This window comes from Misgurnus anguillicaudatus, unplaced genomic scaffold (assembly GCF_027580225.2).
Source record: "Misgurnus anguillicaudatus unplaced genomic scaffold, ASM2758022v2 HiC_scaffold_28, whole genome shotgun sequence".
Lineage (NCBI taxonomy): Eukaryota > Metazoa > Chordata > Actinopteri > Cypriniformes > Cobitidae > Misgurnus > Misgurnus anguillicaudatus.
In genome coordinates this window covers 3,286,927-3,300,778 of record NW_027395278.1, presented here as the reverse complement: position 1 = coordinate 3,300,778, position 13,852 = coordinate 3,286,927, and the positions used below count along the sequence as shown (strand labels likewise).

Here is a 13,852-nt window from a genome sequence, read left to right as displayed (position 1 = left end):
GTGTAGCTCATTTTTAAAAATCTTTTACTTCAAGTATTACAAATTGCACCTTTAAGCTGATTTATAATGTATTTTTATATTTTCACTACATTACATTAAAAAATGCTTGTGCTGCTTTTTTGTCACTGGGGTTACCTATATTTTAGATGACAATTCAGGCTTCCCAGAATGTAATTTGACTATTTAATTTGCATACATAATAAAAGACAGAAAAAGTTAATGTAATATTAAGAAATTGTCTGGATTAGTAATAATTTACTTTAAACAGGCATGCGTAAAGTTCTATAGTGTGACCTTTTTCTATTTCTACAATTGTGTTTTTTGTTGTAACATTAGAAATAATTGAGGTTGAGTGATCAAAATTGAATGACGATATCCTTAAAATGCTTACTAATGAATGCAGCAACAGTTAGGTAGATACAAAAACCATATTCTATAAAACTGGGCAACTATGATGCCAGAAAACCAATATGCCATGCAGTAACACCAGTAACGCAATGTAACACCAGTGACGCAGTGAAACCAATGAAAAAACATACGATTATTATGTGTTTACAATATTTAAACAGTAATGGAATGCTAACAAGTCTTTATTAATATACTTTATGTTGATAAAAAAGTTAGTGGTGTTATTGATTGTCACTGGTGTTATTGTCATGTCACTAGTGTTACCAGCAGCAACAGTAACACCAGTGATGATAACACCAGTGACAAATCTGCAGACAAAATGGCATATCTCAGAGGGCGGCCACAGTAGCTCAAACCACACTTCTTAAATTGTAAATTAATCACTTAATCATGCAATTTGAAAAATTATATTAATAAAATTTCCTTTCCCCTTACTATAAACTGTAGTAACACCATTGACACATCTTAAAGGAATATTCCATTTTCTTAAAAGAAAAATCCAGATAATTTACTCACCACAATGTCATCCAAAATGTTGATGTCTTTCTTTGTTCAGTCGAGATGAAATTATGTTTTTTGAGGAAAACATTGCAGGATTTTTTTCATTTTAATGGACTTTAATAGACACCAAAAATTAATACTTAACTCAACACTTAACAGTTTTTTTCAACGGAGTTTCAAAGGACTATAAACGATCCCAAACGAGGCATAAGGGTCTTATCTAGCAAAACGATTGTCATTTTTGACAATAAAAATAACAAATATACACACTTAAAGCACAATTTTTAGTTTAGGTCCGGTCCAGCGCGACCTAACGTAAATGTGTAGTGACGTAGGGAGGTCACGTGTTTCATATATAAAACGCACATTTGCGGACCATTGTAAACAATAAACTGACACAAAGACATTAATTAGTATCAGTTGACATACAACAACGTAGGAACGGTCCTCTTTCACCACATTTGTAAACACTGGGGCGGAGTTTCGCGTTCGTCGTCTGTGACCTCTTGATGTGATGACGTATTGCGTCGGGTCACGCTAGCGCATGACGACCGGATCTAAACGAGAAGTTGTGCTTTAAAAGTGGATATTTGTCATTTTTATTGTCAAAAATGACAATTGTTTTGCTAGATAAGACCCTTATGTCTCGTTTGGGATTGTTTATAATCCTTTGAAACTCCGTTGAAAAAAACTGTTAAGTGTTGAATTAAGTATTAATTGTTGGTGTCTATTAAAGTCCATTAAAATGAGAAAAATCCTGCAATGTTTTCCTCAAAAAACATAATTTCTTCTCGACTGAACAAAGAAAGACATCAACATTTTGGATGACATGGTGGTGAGTAAATTATCTGGATTTTTCTTTTAAGAAAATGGAATATTCCTTTAAGTCCTTGAGAGAGTGCACACTCACCATGTGCTTTTCAAATCAGCCATGCCTAAAATGAACTTTTGACCCATGAAGAAGTTGGAAAGGATTTTTGATTTTTGATTTTTTTCAAAGTGGTGGATTTTATAAATTGTAACACCAGTGACATGAAATTGAGGGCAGGTATTCCTGTAAATACACTGTAAATTATTTATAATATTTAGTTTTTTTTAAGTAGTCCACTAAATAACTGTACTACTTCCCTTTGTATTATGACATTTAAATGGGGAGAATAATATATTTTTTAACTCAAAATATGTCACTAAACCACGACTCCTGACCCGAGAGACAAGCCAATTTCATGGTACTGACCGTGTTCTACAATATATATAAAAAAAATGGTTTGCAATATAACTGTCTTACATATGTTTTATTAATAATAAAACACTTCAATTAAAACAAAAAAACATATATTTTGTGTCATTATCTGACACTTTTAAGTGTTTTTCATGGTGGTTGAGGCTGGGACAGGAAAGCCACCATTTTCATAGAATGACCCAGGTGGTGTCCACCTGAGTTGAAGTCATTTCTGTAATATCCAGTCTGTTACATTTCGGACACGAATGCATATATCCGATTCATATCCAATTTATTTCTACATATGAATGATGGTTAAAACTAATCTGAGAATGTTGGAATCTATGCGCTTTTTTCCTGCTTACACATTTCTGCTTCCTATCCGATCTGTGCCACAAAACATGCAATGTAAATGTGGCCTTACAGTATGTGTGTTCTCTGGGATTGAGCCCATGACTCGTCTAATCATGCCTACAAATGCCAACACTTATTGTGCCGTTCATTTTGGACAGATAGATAGGAGAGAATAATAAGCGATTATGCACAATAAAATGAGATTAATGATGTGTTGCATGCTGTATTTGAACCTGAATCACCTAAATGAGCACCAAGGCTCAGGTTTGTAATGCATGTGCAACCACTGGGACAAAGTTCAGACAGGGTAGCTTTCAAAAGTGAATGTTTATGCTTAATGTATGTGTGTTTTTGTAGCTGCACACATATCTGGTGCTGGAACTCCTGCAAGGTGGAGAGCTGCTTGAGAGGATCAGGAGAAAGCAGCACTTCAGCGAGACGGAGGCCAGTCGGATCATGCGCAAACTGGTGTCTGCTGTTAGCCACATGCATGATGTGGGAGTGGTGCACAGGGACCTCAAACCAGAGGTACAGGATTTTCCGTCACATTCCCGGTTATTATATGCCATAGCACTCGTAGTGAGTTTTACACATGCCTCGTCTAGACTATCCCTGTTCCTGGAGGGCGCCTGTCCTGCAGATTTTAGTTTCAACCTCAATCAAACACACCTGAACCTGCTAATCCAGTTGTTCAGGGCTACCTAAAAATTATAGGCAGGTGTGTTGGAGTAGGGTGGAACTAAAATATGCAGGACAGGTGCCCTCCAGGAACAAGTTGGAGACCCATGGTCTAGACCAGTGGTTTTCAATCTTGTCCTAGGGGACCCACTGCCCTGCACATTTTGCATGTCTCCCTTATCTAACACACCTGATTCAGATCATCAGCTCATTAAGGGAGAGATGCATGAACAGAACTGGGTGTGTCAGTTAAGGGAGACATACAAAATATGCAGAGCTGTGGGTCCCCTAGGACAAGATTGAAAACCACTGGTCTAGACTAATGGGCCTCACTGTGTTAGTTTGGCAAAACATGTTTTCAGAATGAAACACACTGATAATCTTTCATCTTAAAGGACTTTTGCTCAAAAAACCTATATAAGAAATAATGGCAATAATTGTTTTTTTGTTTTTTTTTTTTGTTAAAGGGACACTCCACTTTTTAAAAATATGCTCATTTTCCAGCTCCCTTAGAATTAAACATTTGCTTTTTTAACCGTTTTGGAATCCATTCAGCCGATCTCCGGGTCTGGTGGTACCACTTTTAGCATAGCTTAACACAATCCATTAAATCTGATTAGACCATTAGCATCGCTCTCAAAAAATAACCAAAGAGTTTTGATATTTTTCCTACTTAAAACTTGACTCTTCTGTAGTTACCTCGTGTACCAAGACCGATGGAAAATTAAAAGTTTTAATCCGAGTTTTAAGCGATTTTCTAGACTGATATGGTTAGGAACTATACTCTCATTCTGTCGTAATAATTAAAGGGACACCATGAAACTTTTGGCCACTAGGGGGTGCTAGACACGTATTTTTCACTTCTAGCGCCCCTAGAGCCCACAAGCGCCGCAGCACTGTCGCAAAGGAAAGGAACTGGCCAACCTTAAAACTAAACTAAAAACTAAACATTTAAAATGCTAAACGATCAACATTTTGAGACAACAGGGAGAAACGCAGTCATGTTACAACTTTCTGATGAGGAACTCGTCGTGGCAGAAGCCATTTCTCAATCTGAAGGTTGCAGCCTCCGGATGTCGTATTTCTAATACGTCATCAAGGCTGTCTTATTTCACAATATTAACAATTACAAAGTTGACTATTATACTTAGTTAATCGTAAATTGTTGCAGTATGCTTATGACTTGCGAATGTAATGCTCAGTTTACCTTAATAACCCAGGCTTGATGACGTGTGCAGCCTGCATATTTGACCTCCGGAGGCTGCAGCCTTCCAATTCAGAAACGACCAGACGTATTTCCTTGCCTTTTTCCAAACAAATATTGTTGCATCCTCTCTCTCTCCCTCGCCACCAGGATTTTCCGCAATGGCGCTCGTTATTCCTCTTTTTTGTGTGAAAATCGCTCCAAATCCAAGTAAACCGATGCGTTTAGGTCTGCCGCTTTGTAATACGTCACGCAAGTGACAGCGGAACGCAGCAAATGAGGAAGAGAGAAGAGAGAAACGCTCGGATCTGATTGGTGAATGAATAGGGTTTGGTTTTACACTGTGAGCAAGTTTGAGTGCTATAGCATCCTGGATTGTAATGTAAATATCATAGACACAGTAAAAAGAAAGGTAAATACGTGAACACAGCATCTGAATACAGGGAACTATATGCAATATAATCGCCGTAATTTATAAAGAACATCGCATTTATGTATGAATCAACAGTTTATATAAAAAATTGCCTTAAAGGGGAATCGAACCCGGGTCGCCCGTGTCATAGGTCCGTGACACTAAAGGCTGTGCCACAGAGTCACATAATAGAAACTGCTCTCTACACTCCTTAAGTAGCCTCCAGCAAAATTCACGTTAAAAACAAATTGTGTGGAGGAAGTGACGTATGCCGTAAAGCAGTCGAATTTTGTAGTTTTTTTTGTGCTCTGGTTACTACCACAAACCCTAAGTTTTAAAATACGAGTAAAAGTGATACAGACCCCGTCAGGCTATGGTAGACATGTCATTCAACCTATTTAAAGTCGATGTACTATCACAAGGGTCTTGAAAATGTATTATGAAGGTTGAAAAATTACATGGTTTCACTTTAAGGACTTTGCTGCCGGAACATGGCTGCAGCAGGCACAATGATATTAATTCAAAAATAGTCCCCTTGGTAACTTTCAATAGCAGGGAATTAGTTCCTAGCCATATCGGGCTAGAAAATCGCAACTTTTAATTTTCTGTCGGTCTTGGTACACACGGTGTAACTTCAGAAGAGGAAAGTTTTAAATAGGAAAAATATAGAAACTCTTTGGTTATTTTTGAGCGCGATGCTAATGGTCTAATCAGATTCAATAGATTATGCTAAGCTATGCTAAAAATGGTACCGCCAAACCCGGAGATCGGCTGAATGGATTCTAAAACGGTATAAATCAAATGTTTAACTCTAGGGGATCTGGAAAATGAGTATATTTTCAAAAAAGTGGAGTGTCTTTTTAATTATTACATTAACTTAAACTCATATTTGAATTCATAAACTAAGAAGTAAACTCTTGCCTGCCAGGTTTCTGTAATTTTCAGATTACTTTGTTCATTTTTCCTAGAATTTGCTCTTCACTGACGACACTGAGAATTCAGAGATCAAAATCATCGACTTCGGATTTGCACGGCTCAAACCCCCCGACAACCAGCTGCTGAAGACTCCTTGCTTCACACTCCAGTATGCCGCTCCTGAGATCCTCAAATACGATGGCTACGATGAGTCATGTGACCTCTGGAGTTTAGGGGTCATTTTGGTAAGAACTGGTGCTGATAATGCTGTTGTTGATTTATAATGTGCACTGAAGTAGAGGTCTTCTCAGGTCCAAAGAAATGTACCCAACCCGAAATGACGCCAATCACTTTATACCCGAACCCGACATGCAAAAATATATTTTTTTTAAAGACAAACCCGAGAAAATTAGATCCAAGTCCGACCTGAACCAGTGGTAATTTTTTTTAACCTGACTGGGGCCCGAATGTAAACAGCACCGACGTGTGTGCAGTCTGCAGCCCTGCACGCAGCAGTCAGACAGAAAGAAACCCCGCTGGTTTTGCAACCAATTTGGCAAACTGCTTCATTTGTTTTACTTTGTTATTTGACAACGACACCAAGATAACTGTTAAAATGTACATTTAAAATTGACTGACATGTCTGTCTCAACGAAAATTGACCTACCGCCAGCCACACAATGAGGTTTGAAAAGGACATTGACATGCACACATGAGAGAGTTCGGGTCTTTGGGTGCATTCGGCAAAAACGCATTCATTTTAAATTACACAAGACCCGATGCCACTATTTTTATACCTGACCTGACCCGTGTCCAAGGCACACGTAAAACTTTTAGCCCCAATCGGGTCTCGGGTCAGACATAGGGTTTTTGTAAGGGTCTCAACTACACTAGTTTGAATTGGATCAGAAAGGTTAATCAAAGTTGTCCTAAAACAAGAATGGGTATTGTTCAAAATGTTAAGACAACTTTTATGAAGGGTTTTGATCCACTTCAGATGACGACTAGTATACTCATTAGAGCCCGACCGATATGAGTTTTTTCGGGCCGATGCCGATACAGATATTAGGGAGTAAAAAAAGACCGATAACGATATATCGGCCGATATTCTTTATGTGTACATTATAGTTCAGTATATACTACAGTATATTATACTAAAGTACTGTACATAGAATACACTATATACTTTAACATAATATACTATGAATAAATACAATGCAATGCAATGATCACTCACAAATGTGGTGATCCAACACTTATATTGATGTGACAAAGATATGTACTATAGGCAAGAAGTTAACAATAAACTTTATTATCCAAAATTAGTTGGATATCAGTGCACTAAACAGTAAACTTGACTTATTATAAATGACTTTAAAACACAAAGAGAACAAAATACATAAAACTTGCATCATTTGCAGTTTTGACGAGAATAACGTTATAAAGAGAAACTTATGAAGTCATTGATTAATATTAGCTTTACAGTAAGTTGTGTACTTCACAAATTAGTTAGCCACTCACAGTTACGAAGACAATGCTTGACGGAGCACATACTAATGTACGCTATGCTTAATGTACAACGTTTTTATAACACAAACCCAGGGTTCCGTGCAAACTTTAGACTTTAATAAAACTAATGCGTCTTCGCTCCGCCTCTTTTATTTAGCAAGGGTGTAGAGTTGCGCGAGCTTATTGAATCAATTGCTCTGAAATGAACGTGATAACTAACAACACAAGCAGCAGTAATCTCATATAGTGTTATATAAGTGCACGGCTGCGCGTAGTTTAAACGTGTCATTTCTCCGTCTCGCGTCATTTCTCCCGCTTGCGTTTTAACTCGCAAGTCGACAAAGAGATGGATTAAAAACACCAAATGTAAGCGGGAATGCGTCTCTCTTGTCCATTTATAATCCAATCGACCAAAGCGCGTCTTAATACCAGGTGTAAAAATGTTGTGAAGAAGACACTGCGTGACTGCAGCCACCTGAACTGAGAGACTGACTGACTGAAGTGAAGGGGGTGGGGGATTGGCTGGTGTCACTACAGTGAGTGATCTGGGTCGCCATTAGCAACCAGTATGGCGCACTCTGCTGGACAAACAAGTACTTACATCTTTCAAATGCATTTAATGTGTTCTGTAACAAACGTTCATATCGGCGCATATCTGCGGCTTATACGCCGATACAGATATATCTGCGACATGCTCATATCGGCCGATAAAATCGGCAAAACGATAAATCGGTCGGGCTCTAATACTCATCTATCATTGGATGTCCCCAACCCTTAAATTCAAACCTAAAACTTTGGGGCATTTTAGGTAATTGATTTTAAACATTTTTTATAGGCAGCATCACTGACTGTCACACAAACAGCTCAAGCTACACAAAACTCATTGTGGTATGTTGCTAAGATAGCATCTCAGTGTAATAAGAACTATAAAGTGATTACTTAAAATATGAGACTTGGTCAAAATTGTTTTTTGTGATTTACTCCTATATAAAATCATCCTACATTATGTAAAGAACATTCTGTGAAAACATAACTGCGATAATATAGTTAGTATTGACATGTCAAAGATTAAAAACAATGAGTGAAATCAAACTTTGATGCTTCTAATCTCATGATTAGATTATGAGACTGGATTTCACAGACAAGGTCACATTTAGTTGCTGTATACATGAAGGGTGCAATGCTGGTCTTTAGGTCCATGTTCTGCTTTTCTTAACATCAATAAAAAAATAAACTGCTCCATTCCCAATAACCTTTGCTCTCGCCCTAAATAAAACCATTCAGCCACTTTATCAGGACTTTCAGTGAGAGAAAGAAGAGCCTGGGGGAGTCCATTTGTTGAGTTATTTTTGGGGGTTGTTTTTTAACTAGCTCTATATTGGGGAGCAGGACCTTGCTGTGGCCCCCTGGGGGAAGATCAGAGTAGTGCAGCAAACTTGTTGTGACGGGATGCCTTCTGACAGGCTGTGAGCTGAAATGCCTTGGAGGTCAGCACAGCAATGACCGAAACTTCGGTATTGATAGAGATAGGAGCTAAGGAGCTTTTGAGCTACTGTCCACATTTTCTCCACTTCACCTCTTTCACTTTGACCAAATATAAACAACAGAAACAAGAAAACAAGTCAAGCAGAATTTTCTATTTAAAGTAAAGCACTTTACAATCTTACCTGAAGGTATTCATTAGTTTGGATTGCAGGATTTTTTTTCGGATTTTTTTTATGAAAGTCGAGTTGAACATCTCCCATGACCTGCACAGTCACCAGATCTGAATATTGGATGAGCTAGTGAGGAAACATTTTCTGGAAGAAAAATGTCTTAAAATCCACTGAGGTGCAAGTCATTTCCAAGATGAGCTGATACTGTATTGACTGCAAAAGGAGGCCCTACTTTATAATCAGGGTGGGATTTGCTGGGGGGGATGGCAGGGATTATCCCCTCCTCTTGTCTTTATATCCCTGCCTCTGATGAATTATTTGAATACAAAATGTATCCTCCCATGTTTAAAGTGGCGGTTTTGTAATTCCACTTTAATTAGTGTGTAAGGTTGCTGTTTGAGCTTTATAATTTTGCAGGCATTATTTATGCTCTAAGTTCAATGCCAACCGATATATTTTCTTTAACAGAATTCGCTTTTTAAGGACTACAGAGAATGGCCGGTTTGGACTACAGCTAGTGGTGAACCAGATTAGAGTTTATACGGATTACACATGCGATTTGCGGATTAATATGCACATTTAAATAGGGAAACTTTATCATTTGCACATGTTTCAAAGGCTTGCAAATGTTAACACTCAAGCGAGGTTAAACAATTTAACCGCAAAAAGGTGCTACAGTTAGCAGTTTTCTGTACATACATGCGGTCGAATGTGTCCGGTCCATCTCGAATCAGACGTAATCATCCTCAAGTTACGCCCTTCAACTCTTAAAGGAACAGTATGTAAGAAATTTATATAAATTAATCATAAAATGGCCCTGATGTATCACTAGACATTAAGAAATCATTTTTATTTCAAATACTTATATCACTGACAACAGTGGTCTGGCCAGGATATTGTCATTTAAAAAGTGGAGTTGCCACCAGTTGTGTGATTGCAGTACCAGTTTTAGCCACAAGTTTTGTGATTGCAATACCAGTTTTGGCCACAATCCTACATACTGCTCCTTTAATGTTTGTAATGAATAAAATTTGTTATTTGTTCTTAATAGATTTTTGCCACCGCTTTTTTGCTGATCCGTGCCTCAAAAACCATAAAATGATCCGTAAGTTTTGTGATCCGTCACACCCCTAACTACGGCCCTCTACTTTCCGGATATATGCATCAGTAGTGTTGTAGTTCTCGAGACCGGTCTCAAGACCAATTTTTAAAGGTCTTGGTCTCGTCTTGGAATCGACCGCATTTTTACTCGGTCTCATCTCCGTCTCAGACAAAGAGGACTGGGAATTTTATTTCAAGACACATCACAAATCTATTTTGTATCATTAATTTTATGCAGTTTATTCCAGTTTGGCATATGATGTTGGCATTGTTTAATGACAATTTTTCTTATTTTATTACTAAAAACACCTGCATTGTGTTAAGTGGATGGCAAGCCATGGAAAGACAGTTCAAAATAAATGTTTAAGTTGATTTCAGCTCTTTGGTGTTTGTTCACTTTTATTTGCTTATAGACAAGGATAAATTCCTGCAATGCCTTTGATTATTTTATCAACTTCTCTGATGGCAAACGCACACTCACACACACACACACACACACACACACACACACACACACACACACACACACACACACACACACACACGTGCCTAATCATTTGCATATTCCACATTTTATCATAAGTGTTTTAATGCAGTGACTTGCACTGGTCTGGGTCTTGACTTTGTCTCGACCCTTTAAAGTCTTGGTCTTGTCTCGGTCTCGGCCTGTCTTGGTCTTGGTCATGACTTGGTCTCGGTTTAGGTGGTCTTGACCACAACACTATGCATCAGTTTTTGACTAACGTCCGCCTACAAAAATACGCCAGTCGTCAGCTAAGCTAAGCTGCTGTCAAATCACAACACACCAAACCAGCTACAAAATCCAAACTCATTATGTATTTCTGAAAGAGGGAGTTCATAGAACAAGGAAGACATCTGGTCGTTTATAGGATGGTGAAAACAGAACTATAGAGATAAGTAAATTGTGTGAAAAATACTGCGTTTTTAACCTATGAAACATGAACACATGTTATATAGCACATCGTAAACACAATCAAACCTCAAAAACACAGGAAAAGCGTCACCTTTAATGGTCATCAAGCGGCCATATAAACGGCCTAATATAAAGATAATTTAATATAAGGAAATTGCCATACAATAATGCAAACAAGAGTAAAATCAGGAATGGAGTATTACTGTCAGTACTTCCACTCCTGTGACAATAGGTGACCGTGCATCTAGGTTATGTCATGATCTTTTTTAATCCATGCCTGGATTTTCCACATGTCGCCAAGCACCAAAAGTTTATTTCAGTGCTAAAACTATCACATAATAAATGAAAAGGATTCCAAGAAGCATATCATCGTATTTTACATGACCGTCACAAAACAATCCAAGAAATGAGAATGAGACAGAAGATACTACCATTGTTAGAATCGAGATAAACTCTACCAGGATGACACAGGAAATCAAAAAAGAGGTCATCAAACAGACAAGACGTCAGACTAAGAAAATAGTCTTAAGTAGGGAAAAATAGCCTATTTTTTGTTATATTGAGAGTACGTGGTGCATTGCATTTTTTCCAATTTAATATTTTGATTATAAACAAATGTTTTTGCATATCTGGTGCAAAGCATAAAGAAGCAATGCGTTCGGGCATGTACAGTTCAGATTTTCTTAATTGTTTTATTAAGTTTCTGTAACAAAGGTCAGCTAGTCAGTGAGATGGCCTTTAGCCTTCTTGTTAGAGCATCTCAGATCTCTTAGAGACTCTCATACCGAACTAGAGCGGTTTGAATATCCCTCAGGTTGGGTAGGAGTAGGACTATACATATTTCTATACATATTTTATTTCAACAGCTACAAGAAATGGCTTAACACCCTGAATAATAAATATAAGCCCCTGGTTCAGAATTTATTTTCAGAAATAAAAATATTTGATAAACATCCCCCATCTGATTTTTTTTCACAAATCACACCCTGGTTATAATAATAAATTAGTGTGGTCTTAAAGGATTAGTCCATTTTCTTAAAAAAAAAAAATCCAGATAATTTTCTCACCACCATGTCATCCAAAATGTTGATGTCTTTCTTTTTTGAGTCGAGAAGATATGTTTTTTGAGGAAAAAAATCCAGGATTTCTCTCATTTTAATGGACTTTAATGGACCCCAACACTTAACAGTTTAAATGCAGTTTAAAATGGCAGTTTCAACGCATCTTCAAAGTACTCTAAACGATCCCAAACGAGGCATAAGGGTCTTATCTAGCGAAACGATTGTCATTTTTGGCAGGAAAACAAAAAATATGCACTTTCAAACCACAACTTCTCGTCTTCCTCTGGACCTGTGACGCGCCAGCGCGACCTTACATAATTGCGTAATGACGTCGAAAGGTCACGTGTTACATATAAGACTCTTATGCCCCGTTTGAGATTGTTTAGAGTCCTTTGAAACTGCAATTTTAAACTGCATTAAAACTGTTAAGTGTTGGGGTCCATTAAAGTCCATTAAAATGAGAAAATTCCTGGAATGTTTTTTCCTCAAAACAATAATTTCTTCTCGACTGAACAAAGAAAGACATCAACATTTTGGATGACGTGGTGAGTGAATTATCTAGATTTTTTTAAGAAAATTGACTAATCCTTTAAAGCAGGGGTCTCAAACTCAAACTGGCTTGGGGCCATTTCTAAGACAGACATTTCATCGGGGGGCCGCAGAGCTATTTAACGTTAAAAGTACAATATTTCTGTAAATGTCATGTTTTTAATTTCTAATATTTAATGTATAATAATACTTGAAAATATATAAGCAGTGGTTTTATCTTTTTAAGATACATTATTTTATAAAAGTAGCCTAAGTAAATCTTCTCTTAAACTTATCTTAACTAAGACCTTTTATAACCTTGCACTAAACTAACAAATTTAATTCCTGTATACATTTATAAACTATTATAAAAAATTACCACCAGTAATTGTTTCTGTTTTGATTTATTTTAGATTGTTTTCAGTCATAGTATTAACTTCATTATGTTCTTTATTATTTAAGTTTTAATGAATTTTCTATTATATGTGGAAAAATATGATTAAGTGAAAGTAATGCCTTAACTTTTGAATGGGTAGTCCATGTTATATAAACTAGAAAAAATAATAATAATACTGCTCTATGTGTAATTGAATAGTAAGCTACATAATAATATAGTATACTTCATTATATATAGCAGTTTACATACTTTATCTTCTGTACATTTCTCCTAATCTTTTCTCTTTTCTTAACCTGGACACTTTGATGGCTCTTTTTCTTATCTGTAGCCTAGTTTAAATGTGTTGCATTACATCTACCGCTCTGCCTCCATGCGGGTCTCCATAAAATGCTGTGACTTGAGGTGAACTAATCCCACCGCAGCTCGATCTTTTCTGAGTAACAGAGTACCCACCCGGAAGTAACAAATCTTCTCTGGACAAATACTACACAGTTCCGACCAGATTAACTGATCGCATGGTGACAATGATATGATTGACGCGAGGTTCAGTTGAGGCATTAAAATCCGATCACGCATTCCGTTATTCTCGACACGAAGCACGCGGTTCATGGCTGTAGCTTAGCAACGGTGACGCGACCCACGCCACGGAGCGCAACTTCCGCTCCCGAGCACTTTGGAAAGTAATGCTTTGACTCGTTTTAACGCGTTGTTAGACGCGACATGTGAACGAACACTTGAACGTTTAAATAAAAAATCAAACGAATATGAAAAAGTGAATAAAAATCTTTCTGCTGGCCAGATTATGTAATATTTTTGAAAGGTGACGCGGGCCGCAGAGAGGGGGAGGGCGGGCCGCAAATGGCCCGCGGGCCGGGAGTTTGAGACCACTGCTTTAAAGGGATAGTTCACACAAAAATGAAAATTCTGTCATCAATTACTCACTCTCATGTTGGTACAAACTCGCATAAATGTA

The 13,852-nt window shown here is 37.4% G+C and overlaps 1 protein-coding gene across 1 annotated transcript in view; it reads left to right on the top strand.

Moving 5' to 3' along the window:
• Positions 1-13,852, top strand: part of LOC129417226 (ribosomal protein S6 kinase alpha-5) — a 57,720-nt gene that overhangs the window by 37,200 nt on the left and 6,668 nt on the right. Inside the window, exons 13-14 of the mRNA XM_073864910.1 lie at positions 2,843-3,013; positions 5,748-5,939. Coding sequence (XP_073721011.1) covers positions 2,843-3,013; positions 5,748-5,939 — 363 coding nt within the window. The remainder of the gene's footprint in view (positions 1-2,842; positions 3,014-5,747; positions 5,940-13,852) is intronic.